Genomic DNA, 25,555 nt, shown 5'->3' on the forward strand with positions numbered 1-25,555 from the left:
GAGTGTGTGTGTGTGTGTGTGTGTGTGTGTGTGTGTGTGTGTGTGAAATTCCTTTGTTTCCAGCTGCCATTCAGCTAGCTGCAGCTCCCGCCTTTCTGACAGTTGCAGCCTTGGATAGGCTCATGTCTCCCTTTTTAAGATGAGGACATTGATGCTGGGGTGACCGGATTTGGTTGAAGCCCCCTGATCTCAGCGTCTCTCCCTCACTGCCTCACAGCGCCACCTCCCTCGTAGCTGTCCCCTGGGGTGCACTTGCTGCTCCTCCTAAGGGCTGGGCACACCCCAAGCGAGCGGGTGTCATGCTGAGGCCTCTCTGGAGGCTGCACTCCCTGGTGCATTGAGGAGCCGCTGTCAAAGCTGCGCTGGTGCTGTGCTGGGCACCTGGTGCCTCCACTCCCTCCTGCACGAGGTCTGCTCTCATCCTCATGATTGTGTCACTGCTGCTGCACCTACAGAGAGCTCCGCGGGGCTGATTTCCGTCTCACTAGCTGAAGGGGAGTCTTATTCTTGGGGGAGACCCCGTCTGGTACCAGACTTTCCACCCTCCCAGCATCATGGACAGGAGGGGGCTGGGATGCTTGAGGAGAGGAGCAGAGGGGGGCCTGGGGACCCCAGATGCAGACAGGGCAACCAGGCAGCCTATAATTGATTATTCCGTAGTCCAGAGACCCAGACTCACAGAGGCTCCTGGTGGCTCTCCACCACACCCACAGAGTATATTTTACCCCAGTTGACATAAAAGCAAAGACAGGACCTGGTTCTGACTGAGGCCTTGACTTTGAGAATGAGTTGAGACTTTTTTGTGTGGAGTCTGAGACTGTCCAGGAACTGCCCACATTGCACCTCTCTGCGTACTCATCCCGTACCCGTCCTGACTCAGCTACTGTGTAAACGGGGCTCCCCCGGGAGCAGACAGCGCGCATGCGGTGCCCTCACACATCAGGGAGTAGTTGACTCCTCAGACTCATTTCTCTGGCTGAGGTTTTCATGAAGGAATGTTGTTGTTGAATACCATCGAGTGAAAACCAACTCACAGTTGACCCTCAAGCGTGTTTTCAGAGGCTGTAAGTCACATGAAGAAATTGCCCATCTTTCTTCCCTCAGAGCAGCTGGTGGGTTTAAATTGTTTGTCTTTACATTGGCAGCGAACTCCTTACCACTAGGCCACCTGCATGCAGGGATAGCGGAAGTTGACAGTGCTGCCAGGACATGCTCCCGTTCAATATCATAGCAGTTGCGTTTTTCATACTTTTGGGAGCCCTCTAGCGGGCCTTGGTCTGTGTCCTGACTAGGCGCCAGCTATAGCTTCTGAGAGCCTGAGGGGGTTCCTGGGCCTGCCTGGACCCCAAAAGGTGGGCCTGGACACGTCTGACTGGGCAGCGGTCTGGAGCATTTGCAGTGGTGCAAAGCTTCTCTTCTCTCGCACGCTAACTTTCCTCATCTTTGACTCCCCTAACATTTCCTCCTGGCAGCTGCCTTGGACCTCCCCCTGTCTTCTTCCTCTCTGCCATCACTCTCTCTGGTTTGTCCTCATGAGTACTCCACTGATCTCTCTCCTAGGAGGGACACCAAAGCCAGAGCCGGAACAGGTGATAAAAAACTACACTGAAGAGCTGAGAACTCCTCCGGATGAGGTACGTGCCACAGAAGGGGTCTGGGAAGCCACAGTGAGCACTCTCCAAGGACCCCCCAGGGCTGAGGCCCACCCACACCTACTGTACTTTCCAAGCACCTCAGGAGGTGGACTTTACCAAATGGGTAGCCACGACCCCAGAGTCCTGTGTTCCAGCTGTAGCTTTGCCCAGCAGGCAGCAGTGTTCAGCCCCGTGACATCCACTCTCCCGTGGACCCCTCCATAACCCTTCCCAAGCCTTCTCAGGTGAGGTCCTGGCGATGACGAGTACAGGTGGACCCTGCTGCAGAAGCATGCTAGGCGTGTCCACAGTCCTGCCCCCTCGGGCTGCTTGGGAGAGCTGATCAGGATTTCTGTGGTCAGCAGGGCCCACCAGTAGAACTTGAGCCCTAGCTGGGGTCACAGCACCACTGAACTGTTTGGAGTAGGAAGTCTTCAGAATTGTCAGGGGATTTGGTTCAGAGCCAGGCAGGCCTCTCACTGCCCTATGTGCCGCAGATTAAGTGCACAGGAGACTTCGAGTCAGGTTAATGAAGGTTTGGCCCGAGATCGGAGGTGTTCTTCAGATGTCCTGCCTTCTCACCAGGTCCCATCTGTCCTTCAGCCCTGCCGCCCTTGTCTGTCTCCTGCCTCCTACCTCTGCCCTGTGCTCAGCAGGCACAGCTGACTCTTCGCTCTTCGCCTTCTGGTCCTCTGAACACACAGATGCGATCATGGTGCTCCTCCTGGCCCTGGACCCTGAGCAGGACTTGGAAGATAAAGCCCACTCCTGAGTGTGAGAGGCAGAACCTTCCAGTATCTGGGTCTCTTTTACCTCCGTCTCTTACACCTCTGTCAGCCCACTTCACTTACTCTTCTGGGCTCTAAGCATCCACTCATTCTCTTCCCTCCCCCTGGAGGGCCTGACATCAGGCCAGGCGGCCTGCCAAGTGTTGCCTGCCTGTGGGAGAAGCAAGACTGACTCTACCCTTCCCTCCACGTTTGCCTCTTCCCCTGCTGTTCAAGCCCTGCTGCTACCTTGTACTGGCCTCTGGGTTGTGACTCTGATGTCTGTTCAGTGGTGAACCCTTTGAGTGCCCAGCTCCTGGGGGACTCGTTGCTGTTACCACCCTCTGGAACCAGCGACTCTTACGGCTTTCACTGTGATTCTGGCATTTCAGCCCATGAAGTTCACTTCCTACCAAACAAGCCATTAGTGAGTACGCCCTGTGTTGCTCTCTCTAGGACTGCATCATCTGTATGGAGAAGCTGTCCGTGGTGTCTGGGTACAGCGACGTGACTGACAGCAAGACCATCGGGCCCTTGGCTGTAGGCCGCCTCTCCAAGTGCAGCCACGCCTTCCACCTGCTCTGCTTGCTGGCGATGTACTGCAATGGCAATAAGGTGCTCATGTGCTGGAGGGCGGAGGGTCTGCACAGCCCTGCCTTCAGGCCTGTGGTGTCTGAGGGGCTTTCTGTGCTCTCAGCCGCTGGGAGGGGGAGGAGTCAGCAGAAGACACGGCCATAGAGCTGGCGTGGAAACCTCCTCCTGGGGCATCCTGAGACCATGCCGTCAGGCCCTCAGTACATGCATCTGGCTGTTCCACTAGTGTGGGATTGAGCCAGGATGGACAGAGGTTATAGGGACACAGAAAACCAAGTCACACAGTCTCACTTCTCATCAGGTGTGGTCCATCTGTAACGTCCCTGTGCTGTCCTCTGCCAGCCAAGGCGCCATGCCAACACAAGATCCATCTGAGTGTTCTCATTGATTGTAAATTTATTAGAGACTTAAAATCAACATGGGTTTCCTACCTGATCTCATCCATTTCCTGAAATTTCCTGTGAGCTTCTGATGGCAAATACGTGTTTACAGAGAAGCTGTCAGGGTGGCACCTCTGTGAGTGCGGCCTGCAGGAATTCTGAGGCTGTGTTGTCCAGTCCCCTCCTGAATTGGTATCACCTGCCCTTCAAGACGGTGGCTACCCAGTGCTCTCAGGGCCCCACGGCTCAGTCTCTTGCTATTCACCGTGTTTCAGGATGGAAGCTTGCAGTGTCCTTCCTGCAAAACCATCTATGGAGAGAAGACTGGGACGCAGCCCCAGGGGAAGATGGAGGTGTACACGTTCCAGGGGTCACTCCCTGGCCATGCCGATTGTGGGACGATCCTCATCGTTTACAACATTCCTCATGGCATCCAGGTAAGGGTGGCCTCTCCCCACAGGAACCCACTCCAGCCTTTCCTCCCCCCCGTGCCCTGCAGTCTGTCCCCTGATAGCCAGGAGAGGCTCACACACCCAGGGTCTGACCCAGCTCCGCTTAAGGCCTGGGCCAGGGAGGGCAAGGAGAGTAATTAGGATGGGGCAGGCTCACAGCGTTGGGGAAGCAGAGATGATTCTAGCTGGTTTCTGAGCCAGGAGCATCTTCCTGGAGGAGGTAGCTGCACTTGTGTTGGGCAACAGACTGTGAACACAGCAGGAAGAATGCTGAGCTGGTAACTGCACCGCCAGGGAGCATGGGAGGAGGAGGTGCCCGCTGCAGGGCTGGCAGCACCCCTGCTTTGTTTTTATTTTCCCCTCAACTTTATTCATTTTGTTGCCAAGAATACACAACAAAACACACGCCAATAGTACAGTTTCTATGAGTATCCCTCCCTCATTAACACAACCCGATGCTCCCTAAAATTCCTGATCTTTCAGGTTGCTGTGTTGGGTTGATGGCCCCGTTGGTAGCTCTCAGCACAAAGCTCCAGGAGGACCTTTGTGTCTCTATTATTGTGTGCCGCTGTCAGAACTGACTCGCAGCTGACCTCCAGCAGGTTTTCAGAGGCTGTAAATCACCTGTCTTTTCCCCTGGGAGCAGTTGGTGGGTTTGAACGACATGTTTTGGGGTTGACAGCCCAACTCCTTTAACTGAACTCCTGTTCAGTTTTAAGAAAACTTCAGGGGATGTTTGGTTGAAGGTTTAAAGATTATCTCAGGAAACAGTTACAGGGCTCATTCACCTTCCATAGTGCCAGAAAGTAGAGTTTATGAGAATATGAGATTCAGCCTATAGTTTCCCTCTTTTGATTAAGATTTTTCTGTAAAATCTTTGAACAAAATATTCAGTTATAGAGTAACTGTAGCCAAGTTCCATCCAGTTCTGCTCTCACCAAGGCACCAGTTCACATGGCCATTTAGCCCCACAGTCCATATCCTCCTCGTTCTGATTCTCCTCACCTCCTGTTCCCTCAACTGAATAGAAATCAGTTGTTTTGTTTTGATTAGCTGCCTGCGAGCTTTTTTTTTTTATCTTGTTGTGTACCGTCGAATCAGAACTGACCGGCACAGGAGGAGATTGCCCCTCCTTCTCGAGCGTAGCATCTGGTGGATTCGAACCGTGTGTCTTCAGGATTGCAGCGCAGCTTCTTGTTAGTAGGCCACCAGAGCTCTCTTGCCTGCAGGCTCTTAAGGCAATATGCAGCAAACTGGAAGATAGGACGGTAACACTAAATGTGTTATTAGATCAGTTAACTCTCCATGAACTCATGACCCTCTGAAATGAGGCCTCCACACCAGGGAGGTTGTGTGTTGTACAGACACAAGCCTCAGCAGCACTTTCTTCTGTTGTCACTGTAAACATGCGTGTCCCACACCTCTGCCAGTCTCAGTGTACAGTGTACAGCTTTCTGACAGCACTTACAAGAACGGAGTGGGGGTGCCCTTCTTGGGTGTACTTTTCATCACTGTGAACCCCTGTTTCCCCTCCTCCCACTCCTGGTAACCATTGGATAAACTTTAGTCGCAGGAGTTTTCCTTTTTTATACACGTGAGACCAGGCAGTACTTAGGGTGGTGTGTAACGCGGGGGCTGCTAACCTAAAGGCTGGTAGTTTGATTCCATCCGCTGCTCCACATGAGGGACAGGCCGTCTCCTCTCGGAAAGGTGTAAAACCCGATGAGGGGCTCTGTGAGCCGGACTGGACTTGACGGCAGGGGCTTCGTGAGCCCTTTGTCCGGCTGTGATGAGCTCACTGTGCTCCACATCATGCCCACTCCATCCATACTCCAGCATGTGTCACGGCTCCCTCTCTCCCGCCGGCTGGCCAGTGTTCCATCCCAAGCCCCGCACTGTCCATTCCTCTGCCGATGGGCACCCTGGTTGCGTCCACACATTTCAGACAGGGTCAGAGCCCAGAGTGGGAGGTGATGGAATGGGGTGTGAGTGACATGGGGGCATGTCACAGGTGTGGCACAGGGCAGGGAGCATTGCTAGCCCCTCATCCTTCCTGGTTTGCTGCTGTCTTTGCCCCCCCCCCGGCCCCAGGTGGCACTCAGGGCCAGGAACAGCTGTGTGGAGAGGGGAGGGTGTTCCTCACTCTGTCCACAGAGCCCAGTGCTGGGAAGATGCTTACGTCCAGTGTTAGGGGACGGTTGATTGTGGGTGGGAGGTAAGGCTTAGGTGAAGTCTTTAGATGATGATTTCTGTGGTTCCTACAGTGGTAAAATAGGCTCGTGCCAGGAAGGTGGGGGTTGGGGTTAGACGTCTGTGTCCCCCTCATCCAGGAAGGTGGGCGTCGGGGCTAGACGTCCGTGTCCCCCTCATCCAGGATGGTGAGGGTCAGGTTGGTGCTAGACGTCCATGTCCCATGTCCCCCCTCATCCAGGAAGGACGGGGCTCTCTTCGGTCCTCCCATTCCTGATCTCTGTGTTCTTGCAGGGCCCTGAGCATCCCAACCCTGGAAAACCATTCACTGCCAGAGGGTTCCCCCGCCAGTGCTACCTTCCGGACAACGCCCAGGGCCGCAAGGTAAGGCCCAGCCGCCTGCCTCCCTGTGGCGAGTGGGCGGTCAGCTCTGGCTAATGGGCAAGGGCCGCCTTTCTGTAGAGCAGGCTGGGTTGTAGGAAGGGTAGAGCCTGCCCTTGGCCTCCTGCCTCCCTCTCTGCTGTAAGATGATAGGGTCTGGGTGTGGGGACAGAGAGTGTATAGTGTCCACCCCCAGAAACTTCCCACTGAGGTCTAGCCTGCAGGGGAAGATCCTTCTTTGTCTTCCAGCTGCCTTGTGGTACCGGGCATTTCCGTGCACTTGACCTTCCTCTCTGCCTCTTATCTCTTCTCCCCTTCTGAGCAGCCATTCAGATTAAATTGAGACATGTCCCCTAGTGTGACTGTATGTTGAATTTCCTGATACTCAGGTTCCAGGGCAGAGGACTGTACTTTCTCATTTTGGGGGATACAATTCAGTCCAACTGAAGCTCAGTATCAAAGATTCTCACCACAGGGCCAATTGGCAGCATCAGTATGGATGGTGAAGAGATTGACATAGTTAACAGTTTTAGTTTACTTGGCTCCACAGTCAACACTCTTGGTAACAGAAGCCAGGAAATCAGGAGACGATTGCATTGGGAAGGTCAGCTGTGAGGGACCTCTCAAGAGTACTGAAGTGCAACAACGTCAGGCTGGAGACTAAGGTGCACCTGATCCAGGCTATAGTCTTTGCAGTTATGTGCTGTGCATTGGAGAGTTGGACAGTGAATAGGGATGATAGAAAGAGAATTGATGCCTTTGAGCTGTGGTGCTGGAGAAGAGTGTTGAATATACCATGAACTGCTAGGAGAACAAACAGGTTTGTCCTGAAGAGGGTGAAGCCAGAATGTTCCCTGGAGTCAAGGATTCTGAAGCTTCGTCTGACATACTTTGGACATGTTGCAAGGAGGGACTGGTCCTTGGAGAGGGACATCAATGTTTGGGAGAGTGGAGGGATGGCACAGGAGAGGAAGACCCTCGATGAGGTGGATAGATTCTGTGAGTGGAGTGATGGGAATGAATGTGTTTGAGACAGCAAGGTTGGCACAGGATAGAACATTGTTTAGGGCTCTTGTACATAGGGTCGCTATGAGTCGCAAATGACTCAGTGGCACATAACAACAACAGATAAGCTGGACTTCATGGGGGCGGAGGGAGGTTTCTGGAGGAAGGGAAAGAGTCTTCCAGAATCTTGCTGGGTAGGGCCTGTGCTCCTCTATGAGTCCTAGCAGCAAGACAGGGTGGGGAGGAGGGCTGAGGGGTGGGGAGAGGCAGGATGCCTGAGGAGTGTGGACTGGAGCTCATTGGAGAGTTTCTCACTGTGAAAAGTTCAGGGAAGAACATTCCAGGCAGAGAAGACAGTTAACAAGGAGCCTTTGGGATGGGAGTGAGCCTGGAGTATGCGAAGAGCTGGAGGTGAAGCGTGGTGGGTGTGGGAGGTGAAGGCCGGCCGGGCCTGCAGCCCCGAGTGCCAGGGAATGGGGGTGTGGGTTTTACTCTTTGTGAAGCCTTGTGGGTCAGGGAGCAGGGTCAGCAGAGAAACTGGAGCCTTGCTGGCTGTGGTGGGGCTGGCTGGAGCATAGGCAGAGGTGGGGATGCAGAGGCCTGGAGGTCTGATCGGACTGAGCAGCCTGAGAAGGCAGCTGCCACCTCGGACTGTGGGAGCGGAGCAGAGTCGGGGTGGCTCCTGGCGTGGACTCCAGTGTCGCTTTCTGATGTGGGAGGAGGAGGGTGGGTGGGGCAGGTGTGGGTGGAACCACGAATTCCATCTCGTGCATCTGAGAGTGAGCTCTGGGGTTGGTGTCAGGTAGGCAGGGTGACCAGCTGCAAGCTCAGGCTGGGCACTCGTTCACCTGGTCCACCCTCCCTTCCTGGGCAGGTCCTGGAGCTCCTGAGGGTGGCCTGGAAGAGGCGACTGATCTTCACGATAGGGACATCCAGCACCACCGGTGAGACGGACACAGTGGTGTGGAATGAGATCCACCACAAGACAGAGATGGACCGAAACGTGACCGGCCACGGCTACCCGGACCCTAACTACCTGCAGAACGTGCTGGCTGAACTGGCAGCCCAGGGGGTAACCGAGGACTGCCTGCAGCAGCAGTGACCTTCTGGCCTGGCCATCTCCGCCCTGTGCCCACAGCTGTCCATGCCCTGTCGCTGACCTGGATGGGCCGGCAGGCAGGAAGGTGCCTTTGCCTCGAGGCTAGGATGTTGGCTCCGTTTCTGGGTGTACTGTCCCAATGCCAGGCCGTGCTGGCCGCCTCCTTCCCTCCTCCTCCCTTCCAGCACGATCGGTGTGGGAATTGGGGAGCCCCGGGAGTTGTACTTGAAGGGGCAGGTTGTAAGATGCAGCTACCTCAGTGCACGGTCCCCTCTGGCCTCAGAGGGTTGCTGTGGGCCCGGCACAGGGTGAAAAGAGATCGCCGCATCCCCAGCCAGGGGTGGGCTTGGGTTCTGGATCGGCTTCTTATACCTCATATTTTCTGTTTGCAATAAATGCCCAAATAGCCAAAGCCAGTAGCCCTGGTGTTTGTCAGTAGACAGGCGTGCGCACGCGCGTGTGTGTGTGTGTGTGTGAAAGAGACAGATTTTCGGACCCCATGTGGACCTCAGCACACTCCTGTCCTACAGTACACACACACACACACACACACACACACACACACACACACACACACCCACACACCCACCCACCCCGTAAACAGCATCGGAGCAGGGTGAATTCCTACAGGCTTTTTAGCGCCTGTTGGATAAGTGAAGACACTGAGGTGGGGAGACAACAGCCCTGAATGAGCCTCTGCTGTTTCCCTGGCACCCCCAGGGTCCAGGGCAGCAACCCTGCCACATCCACATCCTGGAACAGCCCTACATTTACCCTCATGGTTCTGGTTTACAAAAGCCAGGGTTCTAGTTGACATGTTCACACAGGACTGCTGTCTCCTTTACACAGGTGAAGAAAATGAGATGGAAGGTACAGTATCCACCCAAGGACACAGACTAAGGTGGGGGCCAGGGCTGGGCTGGCACAGGGCTGATCTGACACCGTCCTCAGTTCTGACGCTGCTGGGCCCTCTTAAGAGAGCCTGTCACCAACATTCTCATTCAATTCAAGAGAATTTAGCTTCTTTTTTAAAAATTTTATTAATTTTTGTGTGTGCCGTCAAATCAGATCTGACTGGTACGGGAGGAGATTACCCCTCCTTCTCCAGCAGAGCATCTGGTGGATTCAAACCATATACCTTTGGGATTGTAGTGCAGCTTCTTGCCACTAGGCCGAGAATTTAGCTTCTTATAAAAGCTTTAACTACTTGTAACTCAAAGGAGCAAGGGTGTGACATGTGTGAGGAATTCTTTGTTAACAGATGTTTGTGGGGAGAGTGGGTGACCTGATCCAGGAAGATTGCCTTCGCTTAGATATTCCAGGAGGTCAGGGAGTAGAAAGGATGACGTTAAGGAGAGAGCTTTACAAAGCCCTTGTAACTTCTGGCATGCATCTCTTGCTGTGGAGCCAGTAGCCTTTGCTTACAGCAGCTGGTGAAAATCTCACACCCTTGAAATGTAGACCACTGCAGTGCCTGTCCAGGTGCCAATGTGTCTCCAGTTTGCCAACTTCTACCTTTTTTCTAAAACTCTCTGCTTTCAGAGCAAGAAAAGGCTCAAAGACTGCTGTTTGACTACAACAGTGCATTTGTTTTTCTCTTACCTTCTACTCAGCATGGTGTTCTTCCCCAAGGACTGGCCTGTCCTGGTAACATGACCAGAGTCTGTGAGACAAAGTCTTGTCATCTTTGCCTCCTAGGAGAACCTGTCTGTACATCAAGACAGACTGCTTGCTTCTGGCAGTGCATTTGGTGATTTTCCCCAGCATTAATTCTTACTCATTGGCCAGCTCTCATGCGCATGAGGTGACTGAAAATAGAAGAGAGTTTGGGTAAGGCAGATTGTAGTCCACAGAGTGGTATTTTTCACTCTTTAAATTAAATACTGACCCATCTTGCAACCCAAAAAATGTAAATACAGACCCATTCTGCAATACGGATGAATTCTGCAAACAAACCTACGCACACGCCCGGTACACAGGCCACACACTGTGTACTGTGTACAGGCATCCCTGGTTACTAACACTTGACTTACATACAACTGTGATGGCTTTTAATATTAAACTACTTGTAACAAATATCAAAATCTGCCTTCATTTGCTCCTTGTGAGCCTTTACACCATTGAAAAGGCTTTGAGTCTTCTCTGGCACTAAAACCAGAAGCCAGGCCCCTTGGTCATGAGTCTGTTCTAACGCCTGGCTAGTGGCTGTCGGGTTCCTGAGACTGTAAATCTTCATGGAGAAAGACCGTCCTTCTCTGAAGTGGTGGACTCACACCACTGACATTTCCGTTAGCTGTCCAACATCATAACACACTTGGCTACCAGGGCTCCATTTCCTGGTAAAAATAAGAACCACGTGTACCTGTTCCAACAGCCAAAACTTAAAAGACACACAAGGATTTACCTTGTTCATAACCGGAGACTGCCTGCATGTCATCATGGAGTCTGGAGGACGTCGCGATGATACCCAAAGGCAGGTGGGCTCCTGGAGAGAAATAGGGGCAGTCCCTACACAGATGACGCACGGTCCCCCAAAACCCACTGGAGGGTCAGTTGTGAGTCTGTGGAATTGCAAAGAGTGGGAGCTTGTTAAGAGATGCCCATAATAGGAAACCCCACAGGCAAAGGGTGGCAGTCTATTGGGGAGATGAAAATGTTCTGGAAATCTATAGCGGTGATAATTGTAGAACCCTGCTTTATATTAAATAAAAGCCAGCAGACTGTTTGCTTTAAAAGGATTTTTTAATGATGTGTGAATTATATCTCAATAAAGTAACATCCACAAAACCAAAAGAAGAGGGCTTGTCAGCTGTCAAGGAGGGCTTTTCTGGACAAGGGAACTGAGTGAGGGTGGCAGAGGGGATTGGCATGGCCTCGTGACGGGGCTAGAGTGACAGAGTAGGGATCCCTGGCCCCTCGGTTTCCTCCACTCCCGTGTCCATGCCCCACTCCTCCCCATCCCCTAGGTGGGTGGGGATAGGCGGTTAAAGGAGGTGCCTGGTAGCCTGGTACATGGGGCACCGGAATCTCAGGCACGCAGCCTGACCAATGTTTGCACAGACTGGCCCCTCCTCCCCAGGCTGGGTGCAAGGGTAGCCAGGCTGGCATCGAGGGGTTACTCGAGTGGCAGAGTCTAGCACTGACCTGCCCCACACCAGAGCCCCAGACATGCCCACTCCCCTTCGTGGGCCAGGCTGCTGAGGGATCAGACATTTCCTTACAGGTCTTTCCAGCCTAAGACCAGCCTGGCAGCTGGACTAACCAGCTCATCTGGGGTGGGGGTGGAGGGACTGGAGGCTGCCCTGGCCCCTGAGAGTCACCACAGGCCCCTCCCAGGCTTCGGATGTGCTGGCTGGCCGGCATGGGGAGTCCCCAGAGGTGGCCTCACCCATGGCTGCTTTTGGTGCTGAGCTGGCTCTGGCCCTGCAGGAGCCTGGGTAAGTAGGGTGCCGGGATCGGTGGGTCTGGGGCACCTGCTCAAGTTCGGACTTTGGGAGCCCACCCCCATTGGGAGAGGCAGCCCCCAGCCACAGACGTCCTTTGCTTTTCACCACCAATTTACTCTTGTTCCCCCACGGCCAGAGCTGATCCCCTACATGCCACAGATAACAGCCTGGGACATGGAGGGGAAGGTCACAGCCACCACCTTCTCCCTGGAACAGCCACGCTGTGTCTTCAACGGCCATACCAATGCTACTGATATCGTCTGGCTAGTGGTGGCCTTCAGCAATGGTGGGTAATGCAGGTCTGGGACTTGAGCGAGGGGTGGAGGTCTAGGATCAGGGAAAGGGTCCTAGACACCCAGGTCAACACTCACAATTCCTTCAACCTGAGTGCTTCCCAGGGCTCCATGAGCACATGACTGGCTCAGACACAGCCCTGGCTGCAATGGCCGGCTGTGCTGTGGTGGTGGAGGGAGCAGCAGGGGGAACATTCCATGGGCTGGTGATGTATGACTGGGCTTGAAGGAGGAGCCGGGACATCAGAGCCTGGAGGACAAAAAGGCAGAGGCTGACCTGTTTGCTTTGGGGGCTAAGGGGGGCTGGGAAGCAGGGCTCCATCCTGAGGGGCCCTCAGAGGGTGATAAAGTCTGAACTGTGTCTATGTGGTGAGGTGGTAGCAAGAGCCAGGGCTGGAGCCCTAAGAATTGACCCCAGGCACTGCCTCTTACTCCCACCCCCATCTCTCTGTCCTTCCATCTTGCAGCCTCCAGGAACTTCCAGAACCCAAGGTCACTGGCTAAGATCCCCTCCTTCCCCCGGCTGCTGACTGATGGCTACTATATGACGATGCCCCTGGCTCTGGTCCATCTGGCCTGCACAGACCCAGTGGAGGGTGGCGGCAATATCACCCTGCTGCGGGTGGGCAACGACACTGGGTGCCTGGCTGACCCCTACCAGCCGCCCTTCTGCAATGCCCCCCTCCCTGGCCCCGGGCCTTACAGGTGGGTCCCCCCACAGAGAATCTGGGATTGCGACTGAGCTTGGGACAAAAGGGCTGCCCACCTCACCTCTTACCTAGCTGTCTCACCCCTTCCTGGCCCCACCTTTCCCTGCTTCAAAGTGGGTGCTGGCCCTTGGTTTACACACCTTGGTCTCATGCTTTTTTAAAAAAGAAATTTTGTGTGTGTGACTTGTACAGGAGGAGATTGCTCCTCTTTCTCCAGCAGAGTATCTGGTGGATTTGAACCACTTGCCTCTGGGATTGCAGTGCAGCTTCTTGCCACTAGGCCACCAGAGTTCCCTCCAGTCTCATGCTTCTTATAAGGGGTATCCCAGCGGGGCGGTAGACAGAATAGTCTTTTGCAAAAGTAGACGAGGGTGCCAGAGTCCGGAGGGGCTCAACAACTGCAACCATGGCCCCCTCGTCCCCCAGCAGCTCTTCCAGAAGGCAGGCTGGCTAGGCTTAGTTCCCGCACAGCAACGTGGGGTATAAGGAGTGGGGGATGCAGAGTCGGTGGCCTATCAAGGTGAAGGTTAGAGCCTGGATGTGAAAGCAGGTGTCCAAACTAAGGTTTTACTGGCGCTTGGAGACCTATGGCAGCCCAGCGCGAACCTCGGAAGGAGGCAGTGCAGGGCGGCAGTGGAGCTCAGGCACCCCCTCCATCCACGTGGTCAGCAGGGCCGCTGCCCTCTCATCACCATGGCCACATCCTGGCTCAGCCTCCCATCTCTCCACCCTGCCCCTAGTCCCTGCAGCCGCCAGAGCCAGCTTCCCTCATAGTCAACCTGAGTCCTTTGAAGTCCACAAACTTTCCATAACCCTCCATGCTGTGCAAGGATGAAATCCTACCTATGCCCCTCCTGGGTTCCCGCTGTTTGCCCCGCCCCTCCACGCGACCACGCCCCACAATCAGGACCACACCCCTCTTCCGCCAACCACGCCCCTTATACTGGTCTCACCCTCTCTGGCCCCGCCCTTCCACTGACCACGCCCTCTCAGACTCCCTCAGAGTGATCCCGCCCTTCGGGTGACCACGCCCCCAGTTGGCCACGCCCTCTCTCGACCCCGCCCCATCCCAGGTGGCCCCTTGCCTCTCTTCTCTGCAGTTTGGGTTAGTTGCAAGCTAACCCTAAACCTATGTAGCCAGCTCAGGAGAGGATTGGGGCGGGGCAGGGGGTCGCTATGATCAGACAGGTGGGAGCAGAGCCAGGCCTTGATTGGTAACGATGCCCCAGCGAGAGACACCCCCCCTCCCCTGTCCTCTTACCTCAAACAAACCTCAACCAGGGTCCTGGCACTGAAGAGGTCTGCGGGCTGGTGAGGGGCACCCTCCTCAGTGGCTGCGGCATTAGAATCTCCCTCCTCTGCCTCCTCCCCCAGCGTGAAGTTCCTCCTGACGGACACTAGGGGCTCGCCCCGGGCTGAGACAAAGTGGTCGGATCCCATTGCTCTTCACCAAGGTAGTCTGGGGATCTTTCCCACCCTTGAAGAATCTGGGACTCTATGGGCCAGACTGTCACCTTCTGCAAAATGGGCCAGCTCAGCTGACCTCCCTGCTCTCATGGGGTAGGAGTCTGAAGGCAGTGCCAGAATCCAGCCCACCCAATTGTATCTTGGAGTACTGGGTGGACACTGGGTCATTCCCATCCCCAAGGGCTACCAGCCTCTGGGGGCCCCGTCCCAGCCCTGGAGCCATGCTCTGACGGGAGACCGGGAGGCCTCCTTGAGCAGTATTCCAAGAAGTGGGGAGGAGGACCTTCAGTGCCCGAGTGGGGCAGGGAGCAAGTGGGGTTGTCTTCTCAAGACCCCAAAGCGACCCTCAGACCTGAGGCAATCAGCCACTTTGCTACCATAGATTGAGCAGGAAAAGGGCACTTCCTGGGGACAGCCAGGGCCTGGTGGTCAGCCTGAATGGGGCCAGAGGCTGGCTGCATAGGCTCCTGCGTGGACAGGCAGGAATGATGTTGGCCGAGCAGTGTTGTGTGTGCAGGGAAAGGTCCAGGCTCCATCGACACGTGGCCAGGACGTCGAAGTGGCGGCATGATTGTCATCACCTCCATCCTCTCTTCTCTGGCTGGCCTCCTGCTCCTGGCCTTCCTGGTTGCCTCCACCATACGCTTGTGAGTGGCCCACCGCCTGTCCACAGACAGACCCCTCCCAGGCTTGCTGGAGTCTCCTCCCACACCACAAAGCCAGGGCCTCCATTCCCAGGGGGGTTGGGGGCAAGGCCCCCAGGATGAGAACTCTCTTTACTTCACACCTTGCCTCTGGAGGTGGCCCAGTAGTTCTGGGGACAGGAGTCAGGGATGCCTGAAGTTGTTGCCATTCCTTGTGTCCATGGCTTCTCTTGTCAGGCCTCGTTTTTCTACTCTATGGTTGTAGTGACTTGGTGTAGGGTGGTAGTCAGGAGCCTAGAAGGTTCTAGAAGGGAGATAAGGTGAAGCTACCGGATGAAAGGTCTATTGGAGGAGGAAGGCTTGGTAGATTGACTCCACTCTCCCCTTCCCCACAGCTCCAGACTCTGGTTGCCGGAGGAGGGCCCAGAACCACTGCGGATTGGTTCCTTCATGGGGAAGCGCTACACGACCCACCACATCCCACCCAGCGAGGCCACCACGCTGCCTGTGGGCTGTGAGCCCAGCCTGGACCCCCTCCCCAGCCTGAGCCCTTAGTGGGGCCATGTATAACTGAAGCCTGAAGCGGGTGGGGGTAGGGAGTATGGAGTGCTCACCCACAACCCCAGGACGTGCACCCCTTCCCAGCTTCTTGCCTCTCCCCTATTACTCTCCCCCAGCTGCCTGAAAGCCCCCCAGTAGTGCCCTGCCTTGGGCTTCCATCACCCTCAGGTCTCTGGGAGCCCAAGTCAGGAGAGTAGGGTTGAATTTGTTCAGGCTGAGCGCCTAGAGGCCTACCTTGAGGCTCACCTCTGTTCTATCTAACCTTTAGTAAGTGAAGGTGGACTTCACATGCAAGGTGGCCCTCCCCGGAATTTTTCAGGCTTCCAGAGAAGCTCACAGACGATTTTGTTCTGCCCTGTGGTTGGGCCCATCACACCCACACAAGAAGGTCTGAACTTCCCTCAGTTTCTCTGAGGTTTTCTTGGTGAGGCTGAGGGGGGCTTCCTGCGCCTACGGTTAGACAGAATGGACACTCTTAGGACCCCTGGTTGCTGATTCTTACACAGTCAGACCACAGCTTCCAACCTTGCTGCCCACACTTGTCCACCCGCTCTGCCCTCGTGGAGAGCCTGCTGCGTGGCAGACACAGGATGACACGTGGGGGCTGCAGAGCAGGGCCTGGCCTCATCACTCTGCACCTATGAGGACCACATATCCAAAAGTGGCCTGTTACTGTTCTGGGACTTTGTATGTGACAAATTGCCACATACCTGCAGGCGCATACTCCCTCAGACAATCACCCCAGTGGGATCTCTGGGGTTCACAAGTGCCCTTAGCGGGACCCCTAAGCACCTCAAACCCAGGGCGTACCAAGCTTCAAGCTCCAATTCCCCAAGTGTCTGTTGATCCTCCAGGCCCGTGCTTCCCAGCATGGCCGCACGGGGGCGCCAATACGCCGCTGCAGCTGCTGCCCGTCGCGGGTGGGGGTGCCCTGTCGGTCCAGAGAGGTCCAGGCTCCTGACTGTGGCCAGGCCAGAGGGTCAAGAGAGCCATTTCTGCCGACAGGCACATTGTGAGCCATGCAAACTGACAGCTGCAGCCTGAGAGAAACCAAGGCTCAATGACTGCCCACTGCCACTCCCTTGTCCCCTGGACTGTACCCCACCCAGCCCTCTAGTCCCACCCTGGCCTCCAGTCTGCAGCCCCCAGCTCCCATAGAGAGTGCCCAGCCATGACTAGCACACTGACCCCTTCTTCCAAAGTGAATAAATGCAGTCTGGCTGTGTCCCCCTTAGTCCACCCGCTGCTTCTGAGAGGGGACCTTTCACAGCAGGAAGCATGTCTTATCCAATTCCACCTGCTTAGCTCCTGTCACCAGCCTGGGGCTGCCTGCACCTTCCTCCCATCTTATTACCCAATTGTGTCACCTGCTGGTTTCTCAGCTGCTAATAAAATAAAAAATAAATACATTTAAAAAAAAAAAAAGACCGGTTTAAACTCACCTGAAAGTTTTGTGGCAAAAAGACGTATCTCCTTCTGAGATGCTTGGAAGAGGTGGCCACATGTGCCTCAAGGCCGCTGGGCTGACCCTGCCCTCAGAGCCCAGTGTTCTTGTGTGGATTCTAAGACTGAACGCTTGAACCTCGGCCCAGTGCCAACCCACAGGCGTGCTGTTTGTTCAGCTCCCTCGTGGAAAAGGCGCTCAGATTACCCCTATGTCCCGGCCCTGGATCCAAAAGCTGTGCCCTGCAGGAAGGTTGCTTCTGACCAGAGCTGGTGAATCGACTCCACGTCCAGGTGCCTTACGTGTGGCTCTGCCGTGGGTGCTACTGGGAAAGTGGCACAAAGGTCATTCCCTACTCTGGACAGATGCCAGCACTGTCTCCTCACCTTGCATTTCTCCTGTTAGAGCCTCTTCTAGGATTTGTGTTCTGAAAGGTCCCTTCTGCCCTTGACTGAGCCCAACTGGGAGAGGTTCTGCTATTTGACATTGAAATATTTACCAAGATGTGATCTCGAGCAGCCCAGCGTGTATTTTGGATGTGTGTCTTGAATCTTGAATGGCTTCCTTCCATCTGTAGTGTTAGCTTTGGTCAGGAAGAGGAACAGGAAATTGGAAGGAGCAGCACCCACGTTGGCTTGAGTTGCCCCAAATCCTCCTCCCCTTTGGCCCTTATTCTCACTGGAGTCTGTGCCTAGAAGGACAGGGACTTACCACTTTCTCTCCACAGGTCTGGGATCTGGGGCTGGGGACCCCTGTGTCTCGACTGCTCAGGAAATCTAGACAAGGACTGCCACTCTGAAGTGCCACCAGAGGGAGTTTGAAAGGCACATTTTTGTTCCTGAGTTGGGGTGTGAATTGGAAATGATGCTTTTCTGTGAAGTTGAATCAGTAAGGGGCATGTTAGCAAGGAGCCTGGAGACCTACCTGTGCATCTGAGGAGCTTAAGAAGAAAGTGCATCCCAACACTGGCTGGCCACTCTGTGCAGTGGCCCTGCTGCCAGCCCCCTCTTGCTCTGTCCCTCACCTTCACATTTCCCAAGAGACAGCCACTTTTTACATCGAATCTTTGGGCTGAGATGACCTTGTTGCTTCTCCAAAGATGACCCTGGTTTATCCCATTCTGCATTTGTAAGAGTGAAGAGAGACCATCTACAGGAAGTTCTAGGCTCGCATGAGACCTCCTCTGGTGTGTTAGCTTATTGTCATAGCTGAGGAAGCTCTTTTCAGGCCTTGCACTTCCTGAAGACAGCCACAGTCTTGGGCCAGCATATTCTCACCCTGGCGCATGATGCGGGGAGGTATAAATAAGGCTGACCCTAGACTGGTGATTCTTGTAATGGTTAGGAACCCATCAACTTAATTTTTTCAGTGAGCTGAAACTCATTCATGAGTGTATTTGGTAGGCTGTGTCTGGTGTTCAAATCAGGGCGCTCCTGCCTGATAGTGCCCATTATCTCCAGCGGTCACTGTCGTGTGCAAGTCCGACTGCCGTGCCTCTCCTGCCCCCATCAAGTCACTCACATTCCATGTTACAGAACATCTCAGCCTCAAGCAGCATCTGGGGGCTGGGCTTACCCCTTGTTACACAGAGGATCATGTGAAGTCATTGACGTTGGGAAAAGTCTATTTTTCTCCTTGTAAATCTATTTTTCACAGAATATAAGAAACATCAATGACCTGATCTGTCCTCCCCTTTCCCACTTCATTCCCAGGATTCTCATTCCACTTTGTGTTGTCTGTGTGTCCAATGTAAAGCAGGCAGATTATTTGTATAAAATGTTATTTTGCCACAAAGGATCAGAATAAGACATATCTCCTATAAAGGTGACCCCTTTGAAAACCTATAGAGTTTCTGCCCTGCCCTGTTAGGGTCACTATAAGGCTGAATCAACAGCATTCACTACTAGCCCCCTCCCCTGTTACCTGGTCAGGAACCTGCTATTCACAGAGACTGTGTGAAGTCAGAAGGAAATTGGCCAGAAATATCACCTCCAGGGGAAGGGCATGGAACCCTCCCCACCCTGGTGTCCACCCCTAGTCCTGCCTACAGTCCCACCCTCCAAGTGCAAACACAGTCCAGGTACAGACAGACTCAGGAATCAGATTCAACCATAAGAGACCCTTTGAACAAATAGCCCTGTTGAAATCCAGGTCCCACTCAACTCTTGGAATCAGTAAGAAGGGTTAAAAGCCTTCCCTACCTGCCACAAGAAACTATTCTGCAATCCCAAAGGCATGCAGTTCGAATCCACCAGCTGCACAACCTCCTCCAGCACAATTTACTGATCTATTGTCTTTGACAGCCTGCTGGAGGGTCAAGTATGACAGTAGCACCAACCACCGGCTGCCTCGTCCCATGCTCCCATCTAGGTCTGGCTCCAAGCATGGCGGTCCGTGAGGGTCAGGAGGAGCAGAAGGGAGCCACTGGTGTTTGCTGAAGGAAACTTCTCAGGGCCCAAGGGTCAGCTAAGAGCAGGGACAGCCATCAGCTTTCTTGCGTCCCCACTGTGGCTTGTTCTCAGGGCCAGAATCTGTGGTGCCTGGACAGTGCCCAGCCCCACGTCGTTTGAAGGGCCTCCCTGAGCCCACTGCATTATTCTCACCACCACGGTTCTCGGTGTAACTATTGCCCTCCCAGTGTCACTGGGGAGACGAACATTTAAAGGGGGCTGGAGACCCAACAAAGCCATGGCTCGAGGAGTTCCTGGGGTGGGGTATGAGCGGAGGTCTCCGGAGGGAGCAGACGGAAAGTTGGTCAGACAGAGGGGCAAAGAAGGAGGGAGCAGGGAGAGCGAGACTCAAGGAGGCCAGGTGTAAAGGTCCCGATGGCATAGAGGATAATAGGGGAAGGGGGTCTTCAGAGTGTTGGAAGGAGGGCTGATGTAGAATGAGAGGGAGGATTCCAAAAGTATTTGGGAGGAGGCCAGAGGAGCTGGGACTTCTTGGATGTAGCATGATTTCTGAAGTGAGAGTGTGAATGCAAAATGAGGTCTCTATGGTGTGAAACGGGAGTCAGGCCTGTGAAACCCTCTACAGTGTTTCACAGTTCCTTAAGAGCAGATCCCCAGATAAAGAAGTCCTAAAGCCAAGGTTCCTCAAGAACATTAGTCAGGACCCCAGCAAGCTGGAAGCCCCCCTGTGCCTGCTGGGGGTGCAAGGCCCAGCTGTGCTCACGGGCCGTGGGTCCCTGCTGGGGCAGAGCTGTGCTGGGTTGTCCTGAGAAGTCCTGCCCCAGAGTCACGCTCAAAAGGGCTGCCAGACGCCCACAAGCCCATGAAGGTCAGCTCGTGACAGCTCAGGGCGGTAACCAGGCGTGGAGACTCTTATTAAACGGCCTCTTACATTTCCTCCAGGTCTGTGTTTGGAGAAGAGCTCTGAAACCCACTGGTCTGGAACATAATGGCTCAGTGGTTAAAAACAAGTTCATTGTTAAAAAGGAAAAACAGCCGTGATTGTGGGCTGATGAGTCAATGATGATTCATCAGGCCCCAAATCAAAGGAATCGGGAAGCAGACAGCAGGGCACCACCCTCCCTGTCCCCCTCTGCGTTCACATCTCTCCCCAGTCTCCAGTCCTGTCTCCTCTCCACCACTGCTACCATCCCCAGGCCTCGATTTCTCACCAGGATGTCAGAAGCTGCCCCCTGGCTGGTCCCCTGATATCTGGTCCTGACCACACCCATTCTCAGAGCATCCAGAAGGATCCCGTTATAAACTTAGTCACCTGCCACCCCTGCTCTCAATCTTCCGGGACTTCATCCCTTGCTCCCAAGATGTCAGAAGGAGGTAACAGGGGTGCAGACTACACCCCTCTGCCCTGTGACACTGCCAGAGGAGATGTCACCAAAATGACTCTAGGGTGTGGGAGGGCGGTGGGGTGTGGGGCTTTCATCATAGGGAGAGGGTTATCATTGTAGGGAGAGGGCTATCATCGTAGGGAGGGGGCTCTCATCATAGGGAGGGGGCTATCGTGGAAGTACTGTCCCTCAGTCACTGTGTTGTTTCACCCAGTGCCCTCACTCCTCACCTCCCACCCTTCAGCTCCCCTCCCCGTCTCATTTACCCCATCAGGATGCAGGCAAGTAGGCCACGGAGACCACCAATAGACAGAAGATAGAATCTGTGCCTTGGCCAATGGCAGAGGGGAGGAGCTTTGGGGGCCTCAGGGGCTGGACCACTCAGGCATCCAGGAGGTGTGGTTGATAGGAGGTGCTAGTCACGCTGGATGAGGCCCCCCTTCTGCAGTATGACCTCACCTTACTTCTGCAAAGAAGCTGGTTTCCAAACAAGGTCACATTCACAGGTATCAGGGTAGGGACATCTGCATCACTCTGTTTCTTTTTTTTTTTAATAACTCATTTATTTTGTTTTAAATTCTTTCTCCTCTCGCTGTCAGTATATCTCTTGAAGGCACACAATTCCATTGATAGGTCCTGATCCTGATATGAGATACTCAATGAATGAGATGGTGGTTTTCCTTCACTCATTCTATTTTTGGACCCCAACTCACTCCCCAAGTCTTGGGACATGGCTCTTTGAAAGAGCCCCAACTCTCTACACTCACCCACGGTCTAAAGTGGGGAGCAGAATGGGCCTGCCTGGCTCCTGGCCACATGCCTGGGAATCTCTAACTGCCAAGCCCACCCCCTGGACTCACAGGACACCCTCCTGTCCCAGGCTCTGGCTTCACTCCTTGTGCTTTGTCCCCAGGAGTGGGGGACATCCAGGCTGGGGTCGTAGGAGAGGGAGAGAGCACCCCAGGAAGCTGCTAGTCAAGGAGATTTCAGGCATCAGCTGTGTCCCCCTCCCAGGAGCAGGACACTGTCCGGAGGGTCAGGTCCAAACCCTCTGTCTGTCCAGCTGCTCAGGGAAGTCTCTGGGCTGGGTCCCCCCTGTCAATGACCTGCCCAGCGGAACGTGCAAGCACCCTCCCCACCTCACTCCTGCTGCCAACTGGAGGCCCAGCCGCTACCCGGGGGAGGTCACCCAGCTGGTGGTGGAGGACAGAGTCGGCCCCAGCACCCCTAGAGAGGACAGGCCTAGCACAGATGCAGCGGGAACGTGTCTACACCCACTGTCCACAAAACCTCCCACCCTTGTACCCACAAGGGCTGTGGCCCCATGCAGGCTCCCACAGAGGGTGGGAGTGAAGTGGTCAGCACCTTGACAAACCCCCTGGGGTGCCTCGCTCCCTCTCCTGCAGCCCTCTCTTCCTTTCCTTATGATCCCAGCCTGGGTGTTCCCCACCCTGGGGACAGAGTGCGAGGAGTGAGGCCAGAGCCCAGGGTTTCATCCCCTGGTCCCTCATCAACTGTGAGATCTCCCTGCCAGACCTAACCACCTCCCTTGGCCTCAGTTTCCTCTCTGTAAAATGAATCCTCAACCTGGGAGACTTTTAAGCTCGTTTTGACTCAGATATTCCAGTCCCAGCCCGCCTGAAACCCCACACCCTGTGGGTGAAGGTGACACAGCCTCAGTTATCCACAAGAAGAATGTGTTGCTCTTGACAACCATTTTTCTTGCTCACTTTTCCCCCCGGAGGGACGGAGAGGAATGTCCCATTAATCATCCTGGCCTCTCCCTGCTCGTCTCCAGGCCCCTCCTGCCCTCTCTCCTGCTGAGGGGGCAGCCCTGCCCTCCCAGCCCTGGAGCCCCATCTGTTCTCCCGTCAGCACCCAGAGGTGTCTTTTTACATTCTGAGCCAGCCAGGCCTTTGCTCTGCTGTAACCAGGCAGCTCTGGAGTTTCACTGGCAAGCCAAAGGCATGTAATAATCTAACCAGCTGCTCCATGGGAGAAAGATGGGCAATCTCCTCCCTTCGTAAAAGACACAGCTTTTCTCTGTCCTGTATCACACGCTGTAAGCCTTTCGCCACTCAGCCTGGTGGCTAGACCCAAGTAGCAAACAGTCTTTGGCCTTCTGTCAACAGCTGTCAACAAACTGCAGGCTTGAGCCATGAGCCATGTGAGCGAGCCACCCTAGAAAAGGAGCCGGTGAGCCCCCTGCAGCCCAACTCAACAGAGACTATGACCCACGTGAGACCTGGGTCTTGTACCATCCCGTTAACCAACTGCATCTGGGTTCCTGATTCTCAGAGACTTTGAGATGATCAACGCTTGTTGTCTTCATCTGGCGGTGTTGGGGTACGTGGTAGATGGTACAAGGACATACAGCAGACTGACTGCAAGAGTGGAATGGAGGGGAGCTCTGGTGGCCTAGTGGCAAGAAGCTGCACTGCAATCCCAGAGGAACACGGTTCGAATCCACCAGATGCTCTGCCGGAGAAGGAGGCGCAATATCCTCCTGTACCAGTCAGATTTGATTTGACGGTACACGCACACAAAATTAAAAAAAAAAAAAGAATGGAATGGAGACAGAGAGAAACAAAGCAATACCGAAGCTGGTTCTTGCTCGGAGCAGAAAGGAAGTGTGCTGTGAAGCTAGACGGTGGGGACGGAGCCGGACAGGGTAGGGTTCAGGTCTGCGCTTCCTGGGGCTGCTGGACTTGATGGCAGCTAACAGCAACAGAGCAGGAAGTAAATGTAACTCAATTATTGGTTCCTACAGCTTCCAGACTAAACACAGGTGACAGAGGGGAAAGAGGGTAGACTTCCAGCTCTCCTGCTGACCCACTTAAGGGCTACGAGCAATTCTTCCCCCTGTTGCGACCCAGTTTTCTCGTCTGTGTAATGAGATTACTAATAATTCCTGCCCTGACCGCTTCTGACCACCTGATGAGTTGACTCAATGAGCAACAACTACATATTTTTAAAAGGATGGGGGAAAAAAAGAAAACAAATTTCTCCTGTCAGTCTGATTCTTGCTTTCAGTGGACTTTTTGTTGATAGAAGTAAAATATGCACGGATGGACAGACACACACACAGGCGCTCGCACTGGTGAGCTCTTACACAGGAAGACAGAGCAAATGGTAAAATACTAACAACTCTTGAATCTGGGTACAAAGTATACATAAGGATGTTCATTTTATTCTTTCAACTTCCCAAAAGACACCTGGTGAGATGAAAGTTTTAGAAGGATGGCTCTGGCCACTTGGGGAGGCTAGACTGAGGGGGGCTGAGCTTCAGGTAGGAAGCTCCAGTAAGGGGGACTGCAGTGCAAGAGAGAGGGGTTAGTCTATGAGCTGCCCAGTTACTCCAAGGTCCTACCTGGATTCTCTGTCTAGAACGGAAGAGGAAGAGAAGACAGGCCTTGATGGTGACTTAGACATGGAGAAGAGGGAGGGTGATGTTGGGGATCCCTCCTCCCAGGGCCGAGCTGCAGTGGGGTGATCCTTCCAGGCCTTGTCTAGAAAACTCCCCCCACTGCCCTGCCCCGCACAGGGTGCGGAGAGACTCCCTGTCTACCAGATGGGGGTGTTTACTTGAGAAGATGCCATGGGTGGGTGTGACAAGATTGTCACCGCGGCAGCCTGGACCCCGGCTCTGCCTCCCCATTCCAGCTCCCTGGCTGGGCCTTCCTGGAGAGGGGGTGGGGGTGTCCAGGCTTGTCCTGACGGCAGCAACTGATTGTTTTAGTCGGACCCCTCCCTGGTGATGGCAAATCCACACAGTCTGAGGTTCTGCCCCCAAACTTGTCCGACCAGTTGTTTGGGAGGAGAGGGGGCCACGCAGGAGGGGCCAGATGCAGCCTCCCTCAGACCAGCACAGACAGTGGGGACTTGGACAGACAGAAGGACGGTGGGATGCTTGGCCTAGCCATGGGGCTCAGGGGGGGACAGTGCTGGTTGCAGATAGCATTGCTGGTGGCTGCTCTCTGGCTGGTGACAGGCCTGGGTAAGTCAAAGGGGTCTTGGGGGGATGGTAGCGGGAGGCTTGCTCGTGTCTGGCCTCAGTAAGAGGGCAAACTCACTGCCCTGACGGCCTCCTAGGCCCCTAATGTAGCTGGAGACTGGAGAGGACAGACCACCCAGAGAAGCTGTGATATCTACCCCCTCAAAAGTGGGGAGCTAGAAACACCCCCTCGTTTGGGGTCCTCATTGCCGTGTATCCTGAGTCTTCACCCCAGCTCTTACCAGACATGATCCCCTCCCTTCCCCTTTGTGCTGTCCCTGAGGACAGGCCTGAATGAGCCGGACAAGGAAAGCATTTCGGACATCCCAAGGACTCAGGCCTCCCAGGCTGTGTCCACCCCTCCCCTGGCACTGTCCACCCCTCCCCTGGCACTGCCTACCCCTCCCCTGGCTGTGTCCACCCCTTATCTGACTGTGTACACTCTTCACCTGGTACTGTCCACCCCCGACCTGGCAATGTCCACCCCCCACCTGGCACTGTCCACCCCTCCCCTAATACCACCCACCCCCACCTGGCACTGCCCACCCCCCACCTGGCACTGTCCACCCCTCCCCTGGCACTGCCTACCCCTCCCCTGGCTGTTCCACCCCCCCACCTGGCGCTCTGATGAGGGCCTGGATGCCTTGCTCACTCATCTGTCCTTAGACGAGAGCCCCTTCGAGATCCTGCACCCCGTC

The 25,555-nt window shown here is 54.6% G+C and overlaps 3 protein-coding genes across 4 annotated transcripts in view; all 3 read left to right on the forward strand.

Annotated features, from left to right (window-relative positions):
• The window catches only part of DTX2 (deltex 2, E3 ubiquitin ligase), a 29,571-nt gene extending 21,066 nt beyond the window's left edge, over positions 1-8,505 (forward strand). For both annotated transcript variants that reach the window (XM_006889699.1, XM_006889700.1), the window contains 5 exons: positions 1,561-1,634; positions 2,858-3,016; positions 3,651-3,812; positions 6,312-6,401; positions 8,278-8,505. In XM_006889699.1, coding sequence (XP_006889761.1) covers positions 1,561-1,634; positions 2,858-3,016; positions 3,651-3,812; positions 6,312-6,401; positions 8,278-8,505 — 713 coding nt within the window. The remainder of the gene's footprint in view (positions 1-1,560; positions 1,635-2,857; positions 3,017-3,650; positions 3,813-6,311; positions 6,402-8,277) is intronic.
• A 3,358-nt stretch (positions 8,506-11,863) lies between these two features.
• On the forward strand, positions 11,864-15,617 carry UPK3B (uroplakin 3B). The gene is made up of 6 exons (XM_006889701.1): positions 11,864-11,939; positions 12,085-12,234; positions 12,709-12,946; positions 14,326-14,405; positions 14,936-15,065; positions 15,458-15,617. The coding sequence occupies exons 1-6, from the start codon at positions 11,864-11,866 to the stop codon at positions 15,615-15,617; spliced, it is 834 nt and encodes a 277-aa protein (XP_006889763.1).
• Positions 15,618-24,769: 9,152 nt separating this feature from the next.
• The window catches only part of LOC102846809 (uroplakin-3b-like protein-like), a 5,204-nt gene continuing 4,418 nt past the window's right edge, over positions 24,770-25,555 (forward strand). Inside the window, exon 1 of the mRNA XM_006889796.1 lies at positions 24,770-24,860. Coding sequence (XP_006889858.1) covers positions 24,770-24,860 — 91 coding nt within the window. The remainder of the gene's footprint in view (positions 24,861-25,555) is intronic.

This window comes from Elephantulus edwardii, unplaced genomic scaffold (assembly GCF_000299155.1).
Source record: "Elephantulus edwardii isolate Elephantulus edwardi_28Jun2011 unplaced genomic scaffold, EleEdw1.0 scaffold00080, whole genome shotgun sequence".
In the NCBI taxonomy this organism is placed as follows: Eukaryota; Metazoa; Chordata; class Mammalia; order Macroscelidea; family Macroscelididae; genus Elephantulus; species Elephantulus edwardii.